The 27,538-nt window shown below is 37.2% G+C and overlaps 1 protein-coding gene across 2 annotated transcripts in view; it reads left to right on the top strand.

Moving 5' to 3' along the window:
* Positions 1 to 5,780: 5,780 nt before the first annotated feature.
* CD200R1 (CD200 receptor 1) overlaps positions 5,781 to 27,538 on the top strand; it is a 39,337-nt gene continuing 17,579 nt past the window's right edge. Inside the window, exons 1-2 of one of the 2 annotated variants that reach the window (XM_079763378.1) lie at positions 5,781 to 6,043; positions 23,083 to 23,121. In XM_079763378.1, the coding sequence (XP_079619504.1) occupies positions 5,977 to 6,043; positions 23,083 to 23,121 (106 nt within the window). In that variant the 5' untranslated portion in view covers positions 5,781 to 5,976. The remainder of the gene's footprint in view (positions 6,044 to 23,082; positions 23,122 to 27,538) is intronic. The other variant, XM_079763379.1, reaches the window with a different exon arrangement.

Raw genomic sequence — 27,538 nt, forward strand, 5'->3', positions numbered from 1 at the left:
TTATATATGTGCCTCAACCAGGGATTGAATTTGCAACCCAGGAATCAAACCTGTAACCTTTCAGTACACAGGACAATGCTCAACCAACTGAGCCACTCTGGCCAGGCTGTCCTTCCCCTTTCTAATTCTACAGGAAGAAGGTTCTTCTCTGGCCAGCACGCCTCCCCATCTCCCATGCCCAGTTTCTCTTTGGTGGGGTTGGAGGATGTTGGAAGAGGATGTAGTGTGAGTGGGCCCCAGGAGGGGGATGGGTGCTGGAGTGGAAGCAAGGGTTCCCAGGTCCTCATGCATCTCAATGCAGAGCTCCTCCAAAGTTAAATTTTTAACAAGATTTCTATTTATTAATTTGGTCTTGGCAATGAAAGATAATTGGTTGACTGGGATACCACTGTACCAGTACTCGAGACCAGAATTAGAGTGGCTCATTTTCCAATGTTTATCCATATTGTGAGGTACCACCTGACTCCCTTCAAGAAGGACTTTGTTCCAGTGCTGATAGTATTGCTGGCAGTTCAGAAAGACTTCTATGGATTGCCTCACCCAAGGTCATGCTCCTTCCCAGAGCTATATCTAATAACTAATAGATTCAGGAGTATTAAGATATGGCCATTTCAGCTCAACAGAGGACATCTCTAAAGGGTAGTTCAAACTCCAGATCTCCCCAAGGGTTAGCTGAGCCTGTCGTCACCCTTATAGTTTGACTTCTCCCTCTGCCCACTCTAGTATATGTCTCTTTAGTTCTATAAGAAACGATCTAAGATTACTCCTTAATAACCACCCTTCACACTATACTCCATTTCAGGGTTTGCTTCACAGGGTACACAATTTATGACAATCTACTTCAAATTTATCTGAAATGAGGCGTTGAATCTATCGTCCATTCATTTATCTACCCATTTATCCACCCACCTGTCTATCTCTTTATTATTTTTATTAAACCATCCTGGCATTTCAGACGATTCATTATTCTTCTTATTCAGTAATATTTCTTCAAGTTATAATATCCACACTATTTATCAGGTAGCCAGGTGTTTAACTAGTTTCCAAAAGATATAAATAAATGGGCAATGTTTAGCATGTCAGCATACTTGGTGATCAAATTCTCAAAGTGCAGCTGTTATTGAATTTGCTAAATGAGTTTATGAAAACATTAGTTTTGGTTTCACCAAATTATCTGCAGGGGGCAGCAGAGAATGCTCCTAAGGCAAATATAAGGAGAGAAATGCAGTTTCTTTATCTTTTTCTCTCTGTCTCTCTGTCTTCAAAACAAACTATGGAGTTGTAAGAGTGCTCAACTAGAAGAAAGAGTGAGTGAATAGATGAACAGATTTAGGAGGGGTGAGGAGTGTGAAACATGCATCGGAGACAAGACAGTTAAAAAAATACTTAGTAATTAGCCACATAACTAAGAAAGAAACTTCGGAGTGAGATTTCTTGGGCTTGAATCCTGTTTCCATCACTTATTAGCTATATGATTGGACACTTTATTTAACCTCTCTAGCTTTAGTTTCTTCAAGTTTAAATTTTTAAAAATATATTTTTATTGATTTCAGAGAGGAAGGGAGAAAGAGAGAGAGAGATAGAAACATTAAAGATGAGAGAGAATCATTGATCGACTGCCTCCTGCACGCCCTCCTCGTGGGAATGGAGCCCACAACCCAGGCATGTGCCCTGACCGAGAGTCGAACCGTGACTTGCTCGTTCAGAGGTCGATGCTCAACCAGTGAGGCACACTGGTCAGGTGGTTTCTTCAACTTTAAAATGAGGACAACAGTTATGTTTACTTCATAAATTTGTTGAGGGGATTAAATGAGGCCATATTTATAAAGTGCTTAGAACAGGGCCTGGGTGTTAAGCTAAGGGCTTGATTATTTAATATGGATATGACCACTGAGGTCCTAAATTGATATTAGGTAAAATATAAACTGTGGTTAATAATTTCTTTTCCCCGATTTTACTTTTTATTTGTTATTGCACACATTTTTATTTTTAAGCACCTATTTCTAATTTGTTCTTTTTATACAATCTGTGAATTCATACTGAAAAATATGATATATATTTTGTCTAACTTTCAAAGGAGAGTTATGGAGGTGATATGGCATCAACTGTATATTGAAAGTGAAAAATTTCAAGGTAAATATCAATGATATAGTAGAATATAAAAATAGATATATACATTTTTGTGAGGCTTGTTTAAGTTACTCATTAGTACATTTAGTGATTGTGTAGGAGATCCAGGATTTCAGATATGTCTTCGGAGCGTGGGTCTATGAAGATTGTAGAGAAGTGAATTGGAGAACAGGAAACTAAGACCTGGCCAGGAGAGCAGCCATTTTATGCAGTCATTGAATTATATGCCTCTGCGGCAAATCATTAGTTTCATATCTCTAATCGTTGTGCTACGAGGGCAGGGAGGGAAGCGAAATAAAGAGTGGAGTGTTGTCAAGTGTGAGCTCCTTGAAATTCTTCACATTGTTAGGCATTGATCTTTCACCTCTTTGAAAATGTTCCATTAGGACTTGGGCAGCTTAAGGACAGGGTAGATTGAGGGACTTGGGACAAGTGTGCAGTAGTGCATGTGGACATACATGTGTGTGCATGCTATGGGAGGCTAAGTCAGGTCACACACCTAAGAAAGTTCACAACAAGTAAAAATGACAAGGCAAGTAGGTATTGCCCCCTTTTTTGCAAAGGCATACACTCAGAAAATTTAGCTAAGGTATCAGAGGCAGGCAAGTACTTGAGTTCTAGGCAGTCAAGACTCAAATTCAGGAGGTGAAAGAGCAGGCAATGGAGAACAAGAGGCCAGGAATAAATGGTTATTAGTGTCTGAGCAGTAAGGATTCAAGATCCATGCAAAGCTTCTACATAAAGGGAAGTATACCAATGGCAAGATACCACTGTATTTTTTTTTTACAATTTTTAAATATTTTATTTTTTATTTTATTGTTTAAAGTATTACAAATAGTAGTACATATGTCTCCTTTTTCCCCCATTGACCTCCCCCCGGCCTCCCCTACCCCCCAGCACATGCCCGTTCCCCGCCCCCCCGACCAGTGTCTTGTGTCCATTGGTTATGCTTATATGCATGCATACAAGTCCTTCGGTTGATCTCTTTTGTAAAATATAAAGAACATTATAAACTGATGAACAAAAATAGATACAGAGGCAAAGAAGCATCGAACAGACTGTCAAACTACAGCGGGAAGGCAGGGGAGGGTTGTGCGGGTAAGAGATCAACCGCGGGACTTGTATGCATGCATATAAGCAATGTCTTCTAACTGGTTTAAGGTTGCGGCTAAGTCTGAACCTGACATTGAAGACAAAGAAACACATCTGACTGGGAAAAATTTACTTCTAAAGCTTTTAAACCAGCTTGTGAGTAAGTCAAATGTGCAAAATTGGGGGCATTATGCTTTAAAGCAGCTCCAGCTCTAAATTACTAAAGCTTACCAAGCTTTTTTGTTTTGACCACCACAACATTAACCAGCAATAACATTATTTCTTTATTCTTTTCTATCCCCTGACTCATAATTGGTAGTATGGAAGAGGAGTTAGAAGATTTTCGATTTCTGGTTTGAGGTGCACCTTTCTTTTGGTCTTGTCTTGCTCTTCTGCTAGGCATTTTGGGCCCCGGGGCCCCAGGGGCACATCTAAGGAGAACCTGGGCCCTTTAGATTTTTCATAGACGTGCATTAACTAGACAAGCACTTTTTTCTCTTATTATATTGACTCTCATGGTATATCTTTGGTGGATGGTTATGCTAGCAAACATTTGGTCCCTTCATTGTTCTTCCAAACACCTGCTCTCCTTAAGAGGTAAAGGTGGGGGTTAAGAATTGGGGTGAAGGGGATAAAGGGTGGGGGGAGGAAGTCTCATCCTGCCAAATCTACTTCTAGAATTCTATAGTGTTTGACACCATTCATTTGATTCTTAAACTGCTGATGGTAGATTGTGGTCTGACCTGAGATAAGTGCATGGGAGAATGTCTGTGAAAGTTGTTGCCTGAAATTTCAAACCAGAGGAGTTGAGTGGGAAAAACACAAAGCTGGCAAACGTGCAACATGAGTTTTACTCCTAGCTGTGTCACCAAGTCATTCTGAGACATTAAGCAGGCCACGTAGCCCTTCTGTGCTTTAGTTTTGGCTGACATTGAACAGGCATTAAAATAAATGGTCACCAAGAAGTCCTGATGGCATAAGAAAGTACTCATGTAAGTTTAATATAAATGGAAAAAAACAGGCTACTGATTTGATTAAGAAACTTGCCCAGTATCATCCGACTAGTACTTGCTCAGCAGAGACTCAATGCTAGGTCTATCTGATATCAAAACTCATGGTCATAACTACTATGAACTTTAACATCAGTGTGGTGGAAACAAGAATGCTATATTTGAACTGACATTTCATCACTGATTTTCTGACACATGGTACAATTTTAGACATCAGGAAGCTGTTTTTGCTGTAGTCCACCATTGTCACATAGTCCATATCTTCAAGTATTCCATGCCCTCAAGCACCCGATCTCACTGTGTATTATTGGCTCACTGAAAGGAAAGCTGGAGAAGAGGAAGGGGGAGAATATATATAGTTTACTGTTTGGCAAGAGGAAAGATGAAACTGCTAACTTACAGGAAAAAAAATTGCATGTTGTTTAGTCTTTTTCCTGTTTGCAGTGTTTTCTTCCCCTTCCTGAAGAGTTTTGCCTTGGAGTAGGAAGTTCTTAGCGCATAGAGAATTTCTTTCCCCCAAACAATCCAAATACACAGGAACTAGCACTTTAAGGCAGAGGTTTTTTTCTTGTTGGTTTTGTTTTTTTGTAATTCTCAATTACAGCTCTGTGACAACTAAAGATGAGTGCTTATTTGTAATTTGGTTCAAATGATCAGTCTAGTTCTTCAAAAGTTAAAATGAATGGAAATAAGTATGAAATTGTGATAGAGTAATGCTCTCCTCCCCACCCCACCCCCCCAAAAAAAATCTGTGACCTAAATTCTGAAACTTGTAAATAGGTTAATTTACATGTGAAAAGGGAATTTGCAGATATGATTAAGTTAAGGATTTTGAGATAGGGAGATTATTCTGGATTATCTGGGTGGTCCAATGTAATCACAAGGGTTTTTATAAGAGGCAAGTAGGAGGGTTACAGTAAGAGAATGTGACATTGGAACAGGGGCTGGGAATAGTGCAGCTACAAGCCAAGAAATGCTGGTGGCCTCTAGACGCTGAAAAAGTCAATGAACAGATTCTCTCCACGTGTCCAGAAAGAACACGGCCCTTCCAACTCTTTGATTTTAGCCCCAGAAGATCCATTGTGAACTAGATTCATTCCTGTTATTTTAAGTCACTCAGTTTGTGGTAATTTGTTACAGTAGTGATAGGCAAGTAATACACTTACGATGCATCTCGAGTTGTAAATATTGTAGACAGCAATTTTATGCAAAATTTTTCAAGGGAAATGTTTTATTACAAACTTTATTACTGAGGCTGTCCATCCCTTCAATTTGGAGAGAGCTTCTGAAAGTTATCATGATTGGGAAGTTTAATGGGATGGGCCAAAAATAGATAAATATTCTGTTTTGCTTTTTAATCCAAGTTCAGACAAGTCCGTTGATCTTGGTCAATGCCCTACTGTAAGGTTTATCTCTGTACAGCAGAAGTGAGAGGAGAACCAATGAGCTGAAAGATAACTCAATCAATCTGCTTCCTCCGTCTTTGCTTCAGTGCTTCATACAGGAAATCTATTGCTGTGTCAAGTTCCAGAGAAGAGTTTCTTCTGTTCCAAGTTACTAATCAGTCAAAAACACATAGAGTTGAAGGAAGGGGCCAGGAGGAAAGGAGTGCCCGGCTGCTGATGGCCTAAGAGGATTCAGCTCGGAGAAGTCGGCCAGAGAGAGCCTCACCATGCCCACAGCTCCTTTTGCACCTGTGTGGAGGAGAAGGGCTGAGTGAAGGGCGGAAAAGAAGAGAACAGCAATGCCCTGCTCTTGGAGAACTTCTGACCTACAGTTACTACTGATGTTGACTGTCTTCTTAGCGGCTGGTAAGTTTGAATTGTCTTTGGAAGAGTGACAAGAGAATGACTGGTGAGAAACCTGGTCTCAGATTTTCCGGCGCTTTCTTTGCCTTTCTTATGGAGCAATACAAGATAAATATAGTCACAGATATGGTGGATAGGGTTGCTCCCAGATTTATTTCACTTTATTATCCTTATTTTCCTCGTTGTTGTACTTATTTTACTTCGTATCTGACTACAGTGTACTCATTTCTATGATTTGCCTCATTGCCCATTTTCTTATTTTCCCCTCCCTTTTTTTTGAATGAAGCTGAATACATTAAATACTTTCTAGTAGCAATCCAAGTCATCTGGGTCCTCTTTATCTTATTCTCTTTTTTTTTTTTTTAAAATAATAATTTCAACCTATTTAGGTCCATATTGTTAATATAAATTAGGAAATTTTATTGCTTTCTAGCACTTTCTATGACCAGGTGCTTTTTAAATTATAATATACTCAGAGTTTGTGGTGCATCTGCAATGTATGTCTGTGTTTAGTTTTAAGAGGTGCAGGCTGTAAAAGACACTTTCTGTGCTAGAGGACACACTTCATGCCTAGGTTGCTGTGGGTGTTGTAGAGGACTTGGGACTATTGTGGGGGTGTCCTGGTTTCACCGTAGAGGGTTGGTAGGAGTTGATGTGGGAGGGAGCTTTTAGGTTTCGCTTTTAGTAAAGGGAGCAGTGGCAAGGAAACAGTGTAGTTGGTTTTAAATTTTGTAATTTGGTAATTGAAAGAAGAAAAGGTATTTTTTTTCCTCATATGAGTGACTTCAAAGTATTGCTTATCTTCCAGCAAAAAAATCCGTTTTGCACATGATAATCTTACTGGTGAGCACACACAAAATAACCATACTGTACTACTACTGTACCTTTCTGTGCAGAGTTTTCACATACTTTTTCTCCTTTGATCTGCAAAGCAACTCAGCGAAATAGGCACAAAAAACATTTCTCCATTTTACAAAGATAGAAACTGAAGCTTAGAGAGGTGACAAGATTTGCCCAACACTAATAGTGTATGGCAGAGTCACACCATATACTATTGGTGGGTGCAACTATAAGCATCAATAAACATTTGAATAGGCAATTTCCCTCAATATTTAGCCATTATACTTTTCACATTATTAAGAGCACCACTGAAGAAAAGTTAAGCCAATATTGGTTATAAATTTAGTGGTATATTTATTTATAAAATAATCCAGTGATCTGAATCTTTCTATAGTTGAGATCTTGTTGAAGAAATCTAGTTCAGAAACCTGTGCAGAACCCAACTTGTCAGAGAAGCCATTTGCATGATGACAGATGGTTACTACATTTAGTATAGCAAACACATTATAAGATACATACATGCCAAGTACACCTGAAACTAATATGATATTGTATGTCAACTATACATTAAGTAATAAATATTTCATTCCCCTTAAAAGATTAAAACATAATTGATAATTTTGAATTTTAATGGTTTAAAGGTTTGAGTTTTAAAACTATTTCTAAGCACAACTAGGGATACTAGATACATAAAATACCTGAAGTCTGTGCTTCAATAATTGCAAACTTATCAAAATGTTTAGAATCAAGTTATGGAAAGCAAATTCTATGCAGTGATTTAGCATAATAGATTCACCATGAAATAATTTAGAATAATGAGAAGCAAACCACCTGGAGCATGAGTTTGCCTTTATTACTGGTACTACTTTAATAGCTTTGTATGTTTTAACAAAACTCACATAAGGGTCATAATCAGTTAATCATTTCCAGGAAGAAACCATATTGTTCACTCATGAACATTGCGCAAACAGATTTGAAGTTTTTTTTAGGTAGAGTTTATATGCCTTCTCTGTTCAAAAAACATAGAAATACTGCCAAACATAAATAACTCACTTTAATATACAACATAAATTCAGCTAATGTCTTCAATGTAAAACATAGCATTTTAAAAAAACTATTTACTTTCATCTTTACTAATTTGCTTATAAATTCAAGCAATGTGGCTGTTGGTAGACTCAGTTTATTCAGAAAATACCTGAGGGGAAAGATTAAAACATCGTAAATGGTCCAAACCTGCAACTTTGTCTGGTCTCCTTTCTTTGTATTCCCTTCACCCCACACCACTTCTTCCTCCTTATTTTTGCAAGTTACCTTCTAGTTTTTTCTTGTGTTCAAATTATATTTTGCTATTCCAATTAATACAATTCTACCTTTTATAAAAGTCTCTGATGCTGAGATTATGTGTGAATTCCTGAAAATAAATTCTCCCGTTTTTCCTTCCTTGGGCTAATTTTGACCAGTTATCATTATGTTCCACTAGGGGGCAGGCAGTAACAAGAAGAAGAGTTATAATCAAGACAGGACTGATAGCTTCAGCAGGTTTGCAAAAGATGGAACAGGGATTAAAAGCAATTGCGAAATCATATGGTACTTAAAAAAAATTGCGAAAAAGAAGGGGTTTGTCCTCATTAATTTCAGTTCTATCTTCCTTTCTTGGTTTGTGATAGTTGCAAATTTACATATTACAATAATTTTAGGTGTGTTTTCTCTAAACATCCATGCTTAAGCAATTAATAAATGAATCAAAAGCCATTGTTAAGAACACTGAGTGTGTATGGAGGGTATGTATTATCTGTGAATAGTGCCTAAAAGTTATTAGCAGAATAAATTAGGGAAATCAAGCTAAGATGACATTTTCAGAGAACTTTTAAGAAAAATCTTTATTGTTGAGAGTATTACAGATGTCCCCCTACCCCCCCACACCCCCCATTGCCTGCCTCCACCACCCTATTTTCTGTGTCTACAGGTAAAGCATAGATGCATATACGTTCTTTGGTTAATCTCTTCTTGTTCCCTTTTCTGCCTTCTGTTTTTATTATTTCTTAAATTTTATTGATTTCTAGAAAGAGACCGACAAAAGGAGAGGGAGAAATATTAATTTGTTGTTCCATTTATTTATGCATTCATTGGTTGATTCTTGTATGTGCCCTGATTGGGGCTCAAACCCACAACCTTGGCATAAAGGGATGCTGTTCTAACCAACTGAGCTACCCGGGCAGGGCAAGAAATTGTCTATGAATCTAATAAAACATGAGAGAAATTACAGTGGGATGGAGTTGTCAAAGATTTTGTGGAAGAGATGGGTCTTGAGCTGGATCTTGAATGATGGGTTTGGGTCGATGTGGAAAGGTAGAGATAGAAATAAGGAGGAGCAGATGTGCTGTATGAACAAAAAAGCAAGTTGTTTTGGGAAGAGAAAGAACTCTTGCCTGATGGAATGGAGATTGTGTGTGGAATGATCATAGACATAAGGCTGAATTTCAGGAGTCCTTGATAACTAAACAGAGGAACTTGGATACTGTGCAGTAAGCATTGAGGAGCCATCTGTTGTGTTGTGAACAGGAAAATAATATACTAAAGCGATATTTTTAGAGAATAATGTGGCAGCAGTGTCCCCTTCCGTGGGAGTGGCATTTGGTAAAAGACTAATTTTGCAGAAGGAGTCAAGAGCTCCTACCCTTGGGTTTTATTTTAGAAAGTCCTATGTTTCTGCTGTGAGATATTGGTGGCTGAGAAGAGAAGTTTCTTTGCAGAGGAAGATGTTAAATTCAATGCAGGGAGGGAGGAGAAATGGGAGGAAAATTCCTATATGTACCTGGAAATATAACACAATCTAGGATTTGTGAATCATTCATGGAGTGGAGGATCCCACAAAGGGAGTCTTCATAGAGATAAAAAAAATGGTGAATAGGCACTATATACTTTTGTATTTGAGTCCTAGGAGCAATAATTATTTCTTTCCTCTCAATAACAGAGAGCAAGATCTGAGAAGAGAAGACAAGGCAATTTTTAACCTTAAATAAGAAGAGGAAACTTAAAAAAAAAAAATCCTCACCCGAGGATATTTTCCCATTGATTTTAGCGACAGTGGAAGAGAGAGGGAAAGACAGAAAGAAATATGGATGTGAGAAAAACACATCGACTGGTTGTCTCCTGCATGCGTCCTGACCAGGGCCTGGGCTGGAATAGAACCCAGGACCCTTCAGTCCGCAGTCTAGCACTCTATCCACTGAGCCAAACCAGATAGGGCAGAAAACTCTTTTGAAATTGAGGAATAAGATGAAAAGTTAAATATAGAGATTCTAATAAGTTGAGAATAGAAATAAGTAGATGAGACAGTTGCACAGTTTCACAGTAGATAAGTTGCCTCCCAATAAGTCATGAGTATTTCAGTTAATGTTGCTAATTAATAAAATAACTCAGTTGTCATTTGGTTTTATGACTTATCTAAACAATCAGACTGCACAGTGACTAAAATTCAGTAATCATTGATACACTTTTCCTCCTGGTTATCAGTGACACACTGGTAACTTCTGATTAGGATTAGGGAGATCTATGCTTATGAAACAGCTTTGTATGTTCTAACAAAACTTACCTAAGGGTCACAATCAGTTAATTGTTTGCAGGAAGAAACAACATTGTTCATGCATGCACATTGAGCAAACAATTTTGAATTTTTTTTTTCATAGCTAGAGTTTATATGCCTTGTCGGTTCAAAAAGCCTTGAAACAACCTGAACAACATAATCCTATGTGTGTTTATGGAAAGCAGTATAGAAAAGTACTAGAAACTAAACTGAAAGGTTTTAGAGGTAAATCATTTTCTTTAAAAATATCTGCTCCTTTGAGTTGTTGATGCTGTTGCAGGCTCTCTACGAAGCAAACTCTGAGATAGAGGTTTGAGTAGAGAATGTTATTGGAGAGGACAGTTGGAAGAAACAACTGGAAGGGTGAGTTTGCAGAGGGAGAAGTCTATTTGCAATCTCAGTCCTTGACACCTTATCTGATCCCCACCCATGGGAAGCTGTTGAGTTAGAATAGTCTTAGAGAGGCCCTCCATTTTATCAATGTGGCTGGGCCTTTATACCTTCATCTCAGTCAGTCATTAAATGTGGGATACCCTGAGAAGGGTCTGACTTGGGCAAAGTAATTGAGTTGGTCTCTGAAGATGCTGATAACTGAAGGCTGTCTGCCGAAAGTGCTCTTAGCAGTAACAGCAAAGCGTCCATCATTCCTTCAAGGAGATTCTGAGTGCATACTCTATGTCCACCAGAGCTGCTATTTCCATGTTCTTCATTGCTTCCTGAATTTCTGAGTTTGTCTGGTATTATTTCCCTTCAGCCTAAGTAATTTATTTTATCATTATTAGTAGTGTAGGCCTGCTGGTGAAGAATTCTTTTAGTTTCCTTTTGTTTAAATATGCCTCATTCTTGAAGCATATTTTTGCTGGATATAGAACTCTGGCTTGACTTTCATTTTCCAGCATCTTAAAAATGTTCTTTCACTATTTCTGATGAGAAGTCAGCAGGCATTCAAATTATTGTTTCCCTGGCTATAATGTCATTTTTCTTTGGCTGCTTTCAAGATTTTCTCTTTATTGTTGTTTTTAGTACATGTTATATGTCTATGTATGGTTATTTTCATATTTATCCTGCTTGAAGATTACTGAGCTATTTGAATATTTATACAGCTATCTGTATATTTATGCTTTTCAGCAAATTTTGCAAAATTTTCAATTTCTATTGCTTCAAATAATTTTTCTGCCAACTTTGTCTTTCTTGTTCTTCTAGAACTCAAATTGCACATATGTTCAAAGAATTTTTGCTATTTCATCACTGGTCTCTGTGGCTATTATGTTTTTAAATCTCTTTTTCTCTCATTCAGATTGGATAATTTTTATTGATATATTTAAAGTTTGCCAACAATTTTCTGTCTTATCTCCATTCATCTGTTAGGCACATTCATGGAATATTTTATTTTAGATATTGTATTTTCAATTTTAGAATTTCCATTTATTTTTTAACTAGTTTATTTTTCTCTGTTGTGATTTTTCTGTGTTTTCATTCACTGTGAATATTTTCCTTTACATCACTGAGCATAGTTTAATATCTGATTTAAGGTCCTTGTTTGATAATCCCAATATCTGGATCATCTTAAGTTTGGTTTTCCTTTAATGTGTTTTTTTTTTTCTCCCAAGAAAGAATGAGCCACATTTCCCTAGTTCTCTGTATATTGAGCAATTTTATTTGGATATTGACTATTGCATCATAGAGACTCTGGATTTTGTCATATTGCTTTGTTGACCCCACCCCCTCCTCCAGAAAACATTTAACTTGGTTTGACTCAATGGCTAAGTCTTCCTCTTGAACAGTGCTTTTACATTTAGCTAGTTGGCTTCAGGTGTTTCCTGCCACGTATGGCTTAGAGTCAATGAGAGAGATGTTGGTAGAGTCAGTGAGAAAGAGTTTGGAACTCTTTCACACAGAATTTGGAACTCTTTCTTTCTCTCTCTGCTTCTCTCAATTTCCAGAGACCAAGGTTGCCCCAAAATTTGTTCTCTTCTTCAGAAAACTGTGGGTTTTCTATTAGAGCTTTAAAAAGTTCAATGTGGTTCCAATTGTAGCCTTTCTTGACACTAAAAGTGGTAAAAATGGGAAAAAAATGGGAACCCATACCCTCAACCCTGAACCACTTCCTTCTTCCAATAATTGACATTCTTCAAGAATCTTCTTGCTTTTTCCACTCTACAGTGGCTTCAGATAGTTGTTTTTATATTTTTACAGAACTTATAGTTGTTATATGTGAGAGCTTATTTTGTTATAAAATAAGTAGAACTTTCTTCAAATTCATGTATTTTTAAAATCATTGTGCTTTTTTTAAAAAAAATATTTTTATTGATTTCAGAGAGGAAGGGAGAATGAGAGATATAGAAACATCAATGATGAGAGAGAATCATTGATCAGTTGCCTTCTGCACATCCCTGACTGGGGATCAAGCTCACAACACAAGCATGTTCCCTTGACCTGGAATCAAACCTGGGACCCTTCAGTCTGCAGGCCAACACTCTATCCACTGAGCCAAAGCAGCTAAGGCTAATATCATTGTGCTTTAATCAACTGATATTGATTTGTCTGGTTATACTGTTTTTAGACATTGAGATCAAATGTGTTATTTTACTAAATGCCTTTTTGCTTTCTAAATTTCATTCATGCATTGAATATCTTGGTATTTTTCACTTCCTCAACAAAATCTCACTCCTCTTTCCCCCAATTTCTAGATTTGTATGTTTTTGTTGGCTTTAAAAGTATGTCATGAGATATAATTGTGTCATCTTTAACAAATTGCTTACTCTCTGTAGACAGTAATATCCTCATTTGTGAAGTGAAGGAAATGTGTGAAACTATTGAGAAGTATAGAGCTTTCATAAAAGAAGTTTAGAAACCTTCAAATTAATCCTTTCATTTTATACATAGACAAATAAAGCCCGGGAGTGTTCAAGGAATTATTAAAGATATTACCAAACGTTTAATGGATGAGCTGAGCTTGAAACTCCTTCATAGCACCAAAAAATAGCAAGGAAAAGAGACGTGGCAAGTGCATGTGGGGAAACTATGACTTTTAGATCTGATGCACCGAAAATGACAGAAGGCATTGGAATAGAAAGAAAGGACAGCTACAGAGTCAAGATTCCCGTTTAGGAAAAACAAGTCAAAGTTAAATGTGGGTCAGTTGTTCTGTTAGTCAATAAGTAAGGGAGTGTCTGTCATGTGTCAGACACGGTGCTTCATGCTAGGATACTTGAGCAAGACAGACATGGATCCTGCTCTCATGGAGCTTAGAATCTTCTAGGAACGATACATAACAAATCATTGCAAATAATTAAATTATACATACTGTGCAAAGAGAAGTAGAGGGTGACATAGAAATACATAATTGGTATATCTAATCTGCTCGGAGGGCTAAAGAAGACTTACCTGTGGAAGTGTTGTTTAAGATGAAGATGAACAGAAACAGCCAGCAAGAAGAGTTGGGGAGATAAACCTTCCAGACAGGTTAAACAGCCTGTATGAAGAACAGAGGGAGTTAAATTGTGATTAAAGTGGTAAAACAAGGAGAAATCAACTGTGTAGAGGGCCAGGTGAAGTTCTGGGGGTGGGTAGGATAAAAGAAGAAAGAATAACGAGAAAGAAGAGCAGGTGAGACTTTGGGGAAATACTACACTAAGATGCCCGAGGAAACAGGCAGGCTCGCAGAGAAGGAGGCAAACAGGAAAAAGCATAGGGTAGTGGTGGTCATGCAGGAAGGGGTTTTAGGTGAGGAAAGTGGTTAATAGCATCTGAATGTGCCAAGGAATCCAGGAGCACAAGCACTGAAGAAAGACTGAACGTGTGACGATACCCCTTCAAAGTTGTGGTTTGAATTGGAAGGGTGTGGGAGCCACAAGATTGCTGGTCTCAAGGAGAGAGGGGGTGGGGAGGAAATCGAGGCAGTGGGCACAGACCACTTGTTCTAGAAGTCTGGCAGCAAAGAATGGATTAAGGATAGCTAGAAGGAGAAAGCAGCATCTAATTCCTCCCTCCTCCCCGCCCCCCATCAACATAGGAGAAACCTGAGTGTGTTCAGAGTATCATTTGAAAACATTCAGTAATTCGGTAAAAGTATTTTTCCAAACTGGGTGTGTACATATGTAGCTTTAAATTGCTTAGTGATTTCTTTTTGTCCTTGCCATTTTGTTAATTTACCATGAAATACTATGTTTTCCCAAAGCTTTACCTATTACGTAATATAAGAATATCTAATTATATGATGCATTTTGTAGTACTGACAAATTTTTGAAAAGATATCCAAGTAGTAAAACTTGATAGATTCAAAATAATGAAATCTAGCTATTTTTATTCTCCAGAAAAATAATTCTATCTTATTCTTTATTAACTCCCTCGCCAAAGGTTGTTTTAAACCAGTAATTTAAAGCAGGTTGACAGACAGAGTTGCCTGTAGAGCCTAAAATATTATACTGTGGTGCCTGCTCAAGTCTATTTAATTGGACTTTTCAGAGTATAGAGTCTGGGCATCTTTGCAGATGATTCTAATGGGAGCCAGGATTAAGAACACTGTCCTAGGTCTTTCTTTATCACCCACACCGTCACTGTTGTTCCTTATACTCAGCACATGGCTGCTCACCTTCTGATTTATCCATCGTCCAGTGTAGGCATCTCTAACTCCCCCAGAGGATAAGATTTCTTAGGGCAGAGACCTTGCCTACCATTCCCAAAGCTCTGCACAGCTACCTGATGCTGAGTAGGTATACTCAGAAAATGTCTGTCAACCTAAACTTCTTCAAAATGTCTGTTGTGTCTCTAACCACTGTTTCCCTTTCTGCTCCTCTCTCAGAGACCGAGTATCAGTCTTTTCAAAAGCTAACATCCATTTTGCTCCCAGCACCTCTAGGATCCTGCTTTACCATTTAGCCTCCTTCATTCTTGTAATGCAGCTCACCCTCTTTCAATCTCCTGTGTTCTCTATTCTCAGATAACCCTCTCAGTCTTCATAGTTCCAGCTTTGTCCCATCTCTTTCCGGTTTGACATGAAAGGCAAAAACAACAACATTGTCTCATTCTCCAATACTTTCTAGGCCAAAATTCCTGAAAGAGTAAGTCTACATTTGTTGAAAATTGCTTCTGCTTGGGTCCTTATAGTACCTGCTCCTCTCTCTGTACTAACACCACTCTTTTACAGCTCTGAAAGGTCTCTGACCACCTTCTTGTTAGCAAATCATAAAGCCCCTAGTCCTTATTTTAAGACTTTTCTTACATAATAATTCCTATCCTAAAATTTCCTCTTTCCCTGGTGTAAGGAATTGCATTTACTTTCTATGTTTTTCATCACTTTTGCTAACTTCATTTCCTCCAAAAGATTCCTAATTTTAAGTGTTTTCAAGACTGGCTTTGTTTTCCCCTCTAATTTCCACATCAGAGAGTGCAATTTGGCAGCCCCTGAGCTAGATCTGGCTTGCTGACACTTTTAGTTGGCTCATGTAATATTTTTAAAAATGTGAACTCATTTCTAATTTTTTTAAATTGGGAGATTTTACCCCAAAGCCTTGATTTAATGTCTAGAGTTGCTATGAGGATTGGGTTAAATGATGTATATAAAACACTTAGCACTGTGTTTTAATTTTACAAACATTCAATAAATGGTACCTTAATTACCATTTTGTGGTTTTCAAAGCACTTGCATAGATATTATTTCATAATATTTAATTAGCCCCTACAGATTGACTTTTTGGTTGTTTACATTTTTTGGAATGAAAAACTATGCTGGAATTAATATCTTGTGCATAAATCTTTGCATATTTGATATGCATATATATTCACCATATATTCATTAAACACCTTGATCCTTGTTACCACTAGTATATATTTGTACAAAAAAATCTATCTCCAACAATTAGTTTTGGGCTATGTGATAGTAATTCCCCAAGGAAACCCTTCAAAAAACAACAAAAGAAAACGCCAACAGAAAACAAAAAACACCAAAAAATCTAGCCTAACAATATGGCTTTTATTAGCTCTGTGTCCTAACAAACTGATACAGACTTTGTGATTATCCTCAGGAAAAAAAAATTAGGCCCAGCAATATGGTTTTTATTAGCACCGTGTTCTAACCAACTGATACAGACTCTGTGATTATACTGCTTTGGAAAAGATCGAATTTGTTACTTATCTTAATTCTTTTTGTTTTCAAAATTTTATCTATTCATTGATCATTATTGAATGCTTGTGTTTTAGAACTTATTACTTTTCTTAAACATTTCTCCTTTTCATAAACTTGATGGGTGTTTTATTTCTCTATGTTGTATCTGAAGAGTATAATTATAGATACTAGCTAAGTCACACTTCAACATATATATAAAATCTTTTGTCAACCTTCCATATCTTTGGCCAATATTTTCAATTAGGTTGTCCATCTCTTTTTAAAAAAATTCATTTATATGTTTTCTGTATATTTCTTTTAAGTAAAGCAGCCTTTTGTTTATCATAACTGTTGTGAATATTCCACAAAGTTTTGCTTGTCAACATTATTTTATGCATGTTTTTGCCTACAAAAGTTTGAGATTCTTTGTACAGTTAAATTTCTCAATATTTTTCTTTATAGTTTCTATGTTTGTGCCAGGGTTGCAAAGGTTTCTTCACTTAAGATGACAACTGTCCCATTTTTCCTGGGGCTTTCCTGCTCCTACGTCTTAAGAAACCCCTCAGTCCCAGACAAACCGGAATTCTATCACCTTACCCAGTGTTTAACATAAAAAAAACCACCTATATTTCTTCCAGTAATTGTTTACTTATTTATTTATATTAAAATCTTTGATTTATTTGTTATATTTTTATGTGAAAAATTAGACAGAAATTTGGTTTTATTTTCTCTTATTTTTCCAAATGGTTAGCTAGTTCCCCCTAATATCTCCTATCAATGATATAATCATCCTTCCTTTCCCTTACAAATTTGAATGACCACTTTGATCAGATACTAAATTTCAACATGTGTAGATGAAGCAACTGAGGTTCAGAGAGTAATCTCTGCAAGATTATAGAGGTAATAAATGGAGGAGCCAAAAGGTCGATTTTCTTACTCTAAAAATTTTGGTGTTGTTTGTTTACTGAACACCTAACTAGGTGTTGTCTTCTACTAAACGAATGTCTTTCAAAATGTAAATCACTTTCATAAATTAAAGTGTTCCAACATGAAATATATGCTGTGATACCAGGATCAATTGTTGACACTGTTTAAAAAATAGGTGTTAATTGTACTTTTTGTGTTTCTTGGCATTTATCATTTTAAGTTTTTTATATTAACATAAATAACATATTACAGAGTGTATGATATTCATACATTTCAAAGAATGATTACACAGTGAATATCTGTGTAAATTAAAAAATAAACTATTGACAGTTCTTCTCCAATTATACCCTCAACCTTTGGTCTAAAGGTAGCCATTATCTTATGAGACAATCATTCTCTTTGGGAGATAATTAATTCCTGTTTTTCTTTACATTTTACCATGTATGCAATAATAACATTTGTTTTGACTTTTTTGTATTGTACATAAATGAAATCATAGTGTGTATATTACTTTATAACTGCTTTTATTTACTCAGTATTATGTTTGAGATTTATCCATGTTTAAGTTTGTAGTTGTAGTTCAATATTAATATAAATAACTTTTATCCTAGAATTTTAGATGTTTGCAAAACAGTGTTTTTCCCTGGGGGAAGAACAAACATGATTTAAAATTCTCTAAAACATGTGATAGATCTTTTACTCAAGTGCCATATGAATGAAAAGTACTAGTTGGGAGACTGATCACCATCTAAGGCAGAAAGCAAAACATTTTCTTTACTTCCAATATTTGTCATTAAATTAATGCAGTAATCTTCAAGTAGCTTTTGTAGAGAAAAATATCCTGTGTTTTATTCCAATTGAAATTCCTATATGCTATTTAGAAAATAACAGAATTGGAGAAAAATTGGTGATGCTTTTAGTTATTCATTCCTACAGGATACTGCTTTTTACTTATATAGGAGAAATAAAATGATAAATTAGACCCACTTTCCCCAAAGTTACAAAGTTTATGGATATTCTGGCTATCATAGATTTCTACTAATTTCCACATCACTATGTGAAAACCACTACATTAGAGTCAGACATATAGTTAGCCTATCTAGATTACAATTCATCTTATTTTCAGAACCTCTGAAAAAAGTAGACAATTTATTTCCACAACTTTAACTGGGAAATAATACTTTTATGTTACCCTACATCTACAATATGCAGTTTTAGAAAATACAGTACAAATATTCAGTAATAAAATGCTAAGGCTGATATTTTTAGCTTTCTGGAGCCAGAAATTTAAAGTTCTCTGCACTATATTGGCTTTTACCACACCGGTGATTAGAAAAAGTCATGTGCTCAGTGTAACTAAATAAAAGTTGTTTTGGCAATGTAGTTTGAATTTCTGGGTCTTTGTGTGATTAAGATCTCAGCCACAAAGTTCTATTCATTTTTAAGTAAAACCTTGAATCTTTAAGAGAAATGTACTGCTTCATTTTTACTGGGTTTAAAACCTCCATTTATAATGTTTTGAATACCTTTCACGAGTTATTCCTTAATTGTTAAGTGAGAATGATAGTCTGAGTTTTGTAAAGGGCAGAACTGGACCATGTAAATTCGTTTGGCTACCTAAAATGATTTCGTAAAGAAGCAGCAGAACAAGAAGTAAAACTCATATTCCTCATATTTTTCTGCTATTACTTAATCCATAATGGTCCAGCTCTGTATTTTTTATTATAACTTACACACTTTTGAAGTTTGAAAGCTTATAACACCAAATGAAGAGTGAAATAATTCTATTGTGTGGTTTTCCTGATGTAAAATATCAAGATATTTCCACAGATTTCAATGTGTTGAAATGTATTTTAATGTAGTCTGTGTTGTGTTTTAAAGTAATAAGTTCATTAAAAGTTAAATAACAATAAAGATGACAAATAAGGACGTGAAGACCGTAATAAGCAATAAGAATGAGTTCTAATTAGTTCAATACTAGCTCAGAGGCCTCGAGTCCAGGAGAGAAACACATTAAAAATAATGTTCTACATTATTGTCTTTCACAGCTATATGGTCACCTTATTAAAGCACAGTCAAATACTTTATGCTACAGTTTTGTCCCAATTTAATGGTTATTTTACCTTAGAATTCATACTCTTGACTGCTTTGTTTTCTCTCCCCCATACATGAATGAAAGGGCAGGAAATTAAAAAAAATTATTTCCCATCTCTACGCATTAGAAATAATAAATAAATCTAAGTAGGCTTATTAACTTTTAAAGTATGGCATAATCTATGTTCTATTTTAGTTAAACACAGTTACTGAATCAGGTATGGTTATTGGGAATGGTAAAATGGCAGAAATGCTTATCTCTAACTATTTTAGTCAGTAAAGCACAGCACAGCACAGCACAGGATTTTACAATAGATAAAAACTGTTTAACATCACAAGAAAAGCATGTGCTGTTTTCGAGAGCCTTTTCCCCTCTTACTGGAGGAAGCCTAGGGAGTATGGGTTGCACAGTCATCCTAGACCATGTCTGTTGCGTGGGTGGTATATGCTTGCTCAGGCATATGACAGTGATGACTTGGGAAAGGAAACTTCTGGTGCTCGGAGTGAGTAAGAGGTTTCATTAGTAGTAAGATCACAAAACATCCTTACTTCTGATGATGATTTTGACTTGGATGGGAAAAGTTTTTTTTTCCAGAGTTAAGCGTTCTTGGGTTTGTATTTTGTTTTGTGTTTATCTGTGTGAATGCATGTTCACCAGCTCTTTCAATTTCTGTTGATTTGGATAGTGTGTTTATTCTAGTGTATTTCTTAGGATCCATACCTTGGTCTCTACTCACTGCAGTGAGACCTACTTGTGTAAGAATAACTGGGCAATTTGGCCTTGGCCAAATTGTTTCATCACTGAGTCTACATTTCTTTATCTGTAAAATGAAGATAATAATAGATGTAGGATGGAGAGACTCAAATAAAAAACATATGAAATTATAAAAAAATCTGTTTCTAGTGTAAGTGCTCAAAAATTATTATTTTAAAAGAATGTTTTATTAAAGAAAATGGCAACCAGGGACCTGGAGAGTATTATGCTAAACAAAATAAGCCAGTCAGAGAAAGACAAGTATCACATGATCTTACTCATATGTGGAAACTAATGAACCAAAGAAACTGAGAAATAGATACAGAGACATAGAAGCATGGAACAGTCTGATGACTCTCAGAGGTGGGGGGTGGGACAGAGGGAAGGGGGGGTGAGATTAATAAAAGAATTTATATGCATTTATTCATACACCCAATGGGTACAGACAATAGTGTGGTGAAGGCCTGCAGGGGTAGTGGGGATTTGGGGGTGGAGGGGGAATGGAGGAGTTCAATGGGGGAATAAAAAGGGGACAGCTGTAATACTTTCAACAATAAAGATAAATTAAAAAATAAAGTCCTATCTAATAAAAGAGTAATATGCAAATTGACTGCCACTCCAACACACAAGATGGCCTCCCCATGTGGTCAAAGATGGCTGCTGCCATGTGGACAAAAGATGGCTGCCACAAGATGGCTGGCAGAGGAGGGCAGTTGGGGGGGACCAGGCCTGCAGGGGAGGGCAGTTGGGGGGGCCAGGCCTGCAGGTGAGGACAGTTGGGGGGGACCAGGTCAGCAGGGGAGGGCAGTTGGGGATGACCAGGATGGCAGGGGAAGGCAGTTAGGGGCAACCAGGCCTACAGGGGAGGACAATTAGGGGCAATCAGGCTGGCTGGAGAGCAGTTAGGCATCAATCAGGCTGGCAGGGGAGTGGTTAGGGGATGATCAGGCTGGCAGGCAGAAGTGGTTAGGGGCAATCAGGCAGGCAGGCAGGTGAACGGTTGGAAGCCAGCAGTCCTGGATTGTGAGAGGGATGTCTGACTGCCCGTTTAGGCCCAATCCCACCAGGATAGGGCCTAAACATGCAGTTGGACATCTCTTGAGGGGTTCCTGATTAGAATGGGTGAAGGCTGGGCTAAGGGACACACCCCCTCCATGCACGAATTTTGTGCACCAGGCCTCTAGTAAATCTATAAACAAACAAACAAAAGAAACAGCAACCAAGAGGGCCACTGTATTCAAAATGTATCCATAAAAACACTGTACATTAAATTTTACCCTAAAATATTTTCCATTTCTGGTCAGAAACACTCACTGTAGATGCCCCAGAAGTGTGTCACTTCATTGTGAACATTTTCTAGGAGTTTTCAGAGTTAGAGCCTGCCATATACATTCTGAACTTGAATCCCACATCCAAGTTTCCTCACTTTATGGCAATATGAACTGTTTGTAGTTCTTGTAAGTCTCATGTGACTTTATGTATCCTTGTAAATGCTATTCTTTCTGTGTGCAATTTTCTTTTCCCTTCTCTCTTCCTGAAAAACTACCCATTTAAGATCCAGCTCCAATATTATCTATTATAGGGGGTCTTACCTAATCTTTCACCCTTGCTCTCTTAGATGAAACTTCTCTTCTTTTTAACTTCTAAACATTATGCATACTTCTATCATTAAACTGAAAACTTTACATTATAATTTTTTCTTTTTTAAAAATATATTTTATTGATTTTTTACAGAGAGGAAGGGAGAGGGATAGAGAGTTAGAAACATTGATAAGAGAGAAACATCGATCAGCTGCCTCCTGCACACCCCCTACTGGGGATGTGCTTGCAACCAAGGTACATGCCCTTGACCAGAATCGAACCTGGGACCCTTGAGTTGACAGGCTGACGCTCTATCCACTGAGCCAAACCAGTCAGGGCTTAATTTTTTTTTTTTTTAAATATACTTTATTGAATTTTTACAGAGAGAAAGGGAGAGGGATAGGGAGTTAGAAACATCGATGGGAGAGAAACGTCGATCAGCTGCCTCCTGCACACCGCCCATTGGGATGTGCATGCTACCAAGGTACATGCCCTTGAGTGAAATTGAACCCGGGACCTTTCAGTCCACAGGCCGACGCTCTATCTGCTGAGCCAAACCAGTTAGGGCTACATTATAATTTTTTACATAGCAGTTTCCATGCCTGGACTTTAAGCTCTTGGGGAGAAGAGGTATTGTTTACTAGGGTGTTTTTATGTCTAGCAAGTACTTTGCCAGTAGTTGTTGCTCAAAATATGTTAATAGCAATCCCCACTTAGAGTTTGCTTTACAAAAATTGAAGTTGATAGAAAGTTGTTCACATACCAGCATATAGTCAATATAGCCCTTCTAAACTCTTCCTGCCTGGTCACTGGTTCCTAATGAGTCTGTAATAGATAGTAAAGCCCTTTCTTCCACAGAGATAGACTAAATGCATATAAACCTGGGAGAAGACATACTCTGACTTGAATATTAAGACAGGATGTAGTGAGAGGCATTCTGGGCCTAAAATAGGAGTATAACAAAGAGGCAGGAAGATCTGGTCAAAAAGTTCATACTGGAGTAAATTTTTGAGACTTTTGTTTGCCTGTCATAATTTGTGCTTTCATTGGCAACTGCAATCCAAAGATGGCTTCAAGAATGTGGGGGGAAAATGTGGTTTTAACTAGGAGTCAGAAATGCTAATATATATATTTCTCTCTTCGCCCCATTTTAGAGCGCATAAATGCATCAAGCAACTCAACACAGCAAATAGGTAAGAACAATTGCAGTTTGGGCAATGCTCATTTTTAAATGATAATTTTAATAGGAGAGTATTTGATACTTGTATAGATTTTACATTTTAGGAATTTAAATTGCTGTATACGCATTTATAGACTGTATTGTCTAAAAAAAAAGACTGCTTTTTTGCCCTGGCCGGATGGTTCAGTTGGTTGGAGCATCATTCTGTATACCAAAGGTTTTGGGTTTGATTCCAGTCAGGGCACATATCTAGGTTGTGGTTCGATCCCTAGTTGGGATGTGTACAGGAGGCAATTGATGTTTTTCCCTTGCACTGATCTATTTCTCTCTCCCTCCATCCCTCTCTCTCTAAAAAAGTCAATAAAAACATATCCTCAGGTAAGGATTTAAAAAAAAAAATACTGCATATGTTTAAGATAGTTGGTAAATTTTTCATTCTGAAATTTATTTCTGTGCTTATTTACTATTTCAAGAACTAGAGGCCCGCTGCAGGAAGATTCCTGTAAGAATAGGGCTTCCTTGGGCCTGTTCCTGCAAGAATAGGGCTTCCTGTGGCTGGAACAAAGCAGAGAAGGGAGCTGCCTTAGTCCCTCCCTTCTCTGCTGCCTCGCTCCCTTCTGCAGCACCTGGCTTCCTTCTATGCTGTCTTCAGTCTTCGCTTCCCCCCATGTATGCAAATTAACTGCCATATTTGTTGAGTTAATTTGCATACTTGCTCCTGATTGGCTGGTGGGCGTAGCAGAGGGATGGTCAATTTGCATGTTTCTCTTTTATCAGTGTAGATGTGATCACTAAACAAAACAATTTCCAAAATATTTGTCATTTAATTTTTAAAACATAAGAAACTTTAAAAAATAGGTCTTAGTAGATGTTATTAATTTATTTTCTGTACCCCCTACCCAGCCCTACAGTCTCCAAAACTTTTGTTTGCCATTATAGTTAACCTTTTCTTTGTATGTATTTTGAAAGGTTACTTTTGTGATATGTTGCATTAAGCATTTCATGGAAAAATAATTCCAATGATTTCAAAATACATTCTTGGATTCAATAAATATCTTCATAAATTATACTCAATTATTCACTATCTAGAAAAATTACAGAATAAACTATATTTATAATCAACTACAGAATAAAGTAAATAAAAATTATATAACTATAAATTTCAGGGGTGGGGATAATGCATGAGTGTAGTGGGTTAAATTGTGGCCCCCCCCCAAAGATATATCTACCTGAAACTTGTGAATGTCACTGCATTCAGAAAAATAATTTTTGATGAAGTAATTAGGTTAAGGTTCTTGAATTAGAGTGGGCCCTAAATCCAATGGCCAGTGTCCTTTGAAGAGAAGACACAGGGAAGAAGGTTATTAATATGGAGGTAGAAGCTGAAATAATCCATCTACAAGCCAAGAACCAAAGGTTTTTAGCAGTGATCAAAACCTGAAAGAAGCAAGGAAGGATTCCTTGATGTCAGACTTCTGGCTTCCAGAAATATGAGAGAATACATTTTTGTTGTTTTAAGTGATAAAATTTGCAGCTATATATATTAAGGCAGCCAAAGAAATGAATATAATGAGTAATTAAGTTACCTTTCTACTATAAATATGTTTTATTATTGTTATTTTTAAAATTTATCTTTATTGTTGAAAGTATTATGGATATCTCTTTGTTTTTTTTCCCCATTGATGCCCTCCACCCTGCACCTGCCCCTCCCAAGCCTTCACCACATTATCTATGTCCATGGGCTATGCATATCTATAATAATAAAATCATAATATGCTAATTAGACCAGACATTCTTCTGGATGTCCTTCCAGCTGACCTTCCAGAGGAAGCCTGGGTCCCAGGTGCCTGCCAGAGGCTAGAGGGAAGCTTGGGTCCCTGGTGCCTGCTGGTAGCTGGAAGGAAGCCCGGGTCCTGGGTGCCAGAGGGAAGCCTGGGGCCCGGGTGCCAGAGGGAAGCCAGTGCCAGCAGCCGGAAGAAAGAAGGTCTACTCTTGCACGAATTTCATGCATCGAGCCTCTAGTATGCATATAAATTCCCCGATTAATCTCTCCCCACTCTCCCACCCCCTATAAATATGTTTTAAAAAACACAATTTACACTGTTTCAGTCTATATACAGGTACAGGGTAAAAGAGTTAATTAGACTTCTGATGTTAATAATATAAAACTACTAGAGGCCCGGTGCATGATATTTGTGCACTTGGGGGGAGTCCTTCAGCCTGGCCTGTGCCCTCTTTCAGTCCATGGGGAGCGGGCCTAAGCCATCAGTCGGACATCCTTAGCGCTGCTGTGGAGGCGGGAGAGGCTCCTGCCACTGCCACTACACTTGCCAGTCATGATCCTGGCTTCTGGCACTGACCAGCAGGGGGAAGTTCCTGTGTTGAGTGTCTGCTCCCTGGTGGTCATTGTGCATCATAGCAACTGGTTATTCTGCCCTTTGGTCAATTTGCGTATTAGCCTTTTATTATATAGGGTAATCTTCCTAAATTTAAAAGAAAATTTAGTTTCATATGAAGAAATGAAAGAAAGAACACAGGAGCACTGATCAGAAACTTTAAATGTTTGTTATTCTACTTTGGTACTGTATACAAAGCTTCAAATAAGAAGGATACTTTCTATTTTCAATGAAGTCATGATACTTGATATGAAATTGGTATCTATAGCAACTAGCTGGCAAATGAGACCACAAAACTAAAGACTCATATATTAACATCTAATGAAGCTTAAAAAGCATATCCACTATTATAAAAATAATCAGAGGAACATTTGTGAAAATAAGCATGATTATTTTTTCTCTTCTAAAAATAACCATTTTTGCCTACTTAAGAGTACATTTTAATTTGTGAGTTTTATCTCTGGTATGAGAAGTTGCAAGGATAATTTATTAATTTTCCTTCTCAGGGTATTCTTTGGAAGGAGGTGGATCTTGCTTGATTGTAGGAGGATTTGGTATCTGATTTGAGAGGCAAATTTCTCCATGGGTTTCCATTCACTGGAAAAACTTTATTAAACAGAAGATGTTGTTCACATTCCAGCCCCTTGGGAGATCATTGAGACACAAAATGCTTGAAGACTTGAAGACTTCAAGACAATTTTGAAGACACCACTTAATGCAAGACCAGGCTCTTCTAACACTCCTGTTAGTTTCTGGACACTTATTTAGTTACATCTGCTAAGAACTAACGTGGCCAAATTGCTAATATTCCCAGACAAGTTTGCCAAAATGAGAATCTACTTAAGTGCCAACAACTTAACAGTTTAGAGCATGGAAAATATTTGCTTTGTCACGAAAATAATAATTTCTGTGGGGCATATGAAGTAAAATCCAAAGGTTAGAAGAAAAGCTTTAATTATCCTTTTAAAGATAGCAATCAAGGCTGAGTTTTTAAACTTTCCATTGACAAGAGCCTATGCCTTTAAAACAGAGAGCAGGTCTCAGGGCTTCCGAGTCCAAATGCCTCAAGAGAAAGCCCTCATCTACTACAGTAACCTTTGTCTATCCTGGCTGTCGTCTCTTGGTGACCAGGCAGCTACCTTAGCTGGGAATGGAGCAGGGCACATGGTAGTTTTCTTTTTGTGAGAATCCTATTGGGTGCTCTCGGTACTTGGCACACTTTACTTAGGGTAAGGGAATGAAGGCAGGAAAGGAGGGTGGAAGAAAGGAAGGAAGGAAGGGAAGGAAGGAAGGAAGGAAGGAAGGAAGGAAGGAAGGAAGGAAGGAAAGGAAATTTGCTGGTTATGGTAAAGACAGAATAAGAAATTTATTTAATTTGAGGGAGAACTTGCAGTTGTTAGTAGAGTTTAGTTTATTTTTAAAAGACAAAGTAAGCAGAAGAAAGTAGAATACTCAATAGATGTTTATTGCTTTAAATTGTGGCATATGTAAGAAATTAGAAGAAACAAAGCACCATACTTCAAATCAAGAGTCAGCAAACTATGGCCTATGGGCAAAATCCAACCAGTCACAAAGGGTGGGGAAAAGGGACACACTTGTAATTATGTCAATATTAAATATTTTAAATTAAAAAATAAGCATTTATTACCAATAAAACATATAAATACAACTTTATTGGAAGAAGGCCACATCCATTTGTTTAAGTATTATATGTGGCTGCTTTCTTGAGGCAACAGCAGAGATGAATACTTTCAGCAGAGACCATATGAACCACAAAGCCTCAAATGTTTCCTTCTTGCCCTTTATGGAAATGTCTGCAGATACGGATTTTACCCCACCTTACTTACACCCCTTATTCCCAATAAAACTTTAAATTTTCCTCTTGATGCTTCCAAATGGCAACTCCAACAATACCATAATCAAAAGTACCTACATCCTAAATTTTCTTCCATTATAAACACACAGTCTTGGTTGGTGGTGAATTTGACAATGGAAGAAAATGACAGACTCCAGAACCCTAGGAAGCTGGGTGTG

This window comes from Cnephaeus nilssonii, assembly GCF_951640355.1.
Source record: "Cnephaeus nilssonii genome assembly, chromosome: 3".
NCBI lineage: Eukaryota > Metazoa > Chordata > Mammalia > Chiroptera > Vespertilionidae > Cnephaeus > Cnephaeus nilssonii.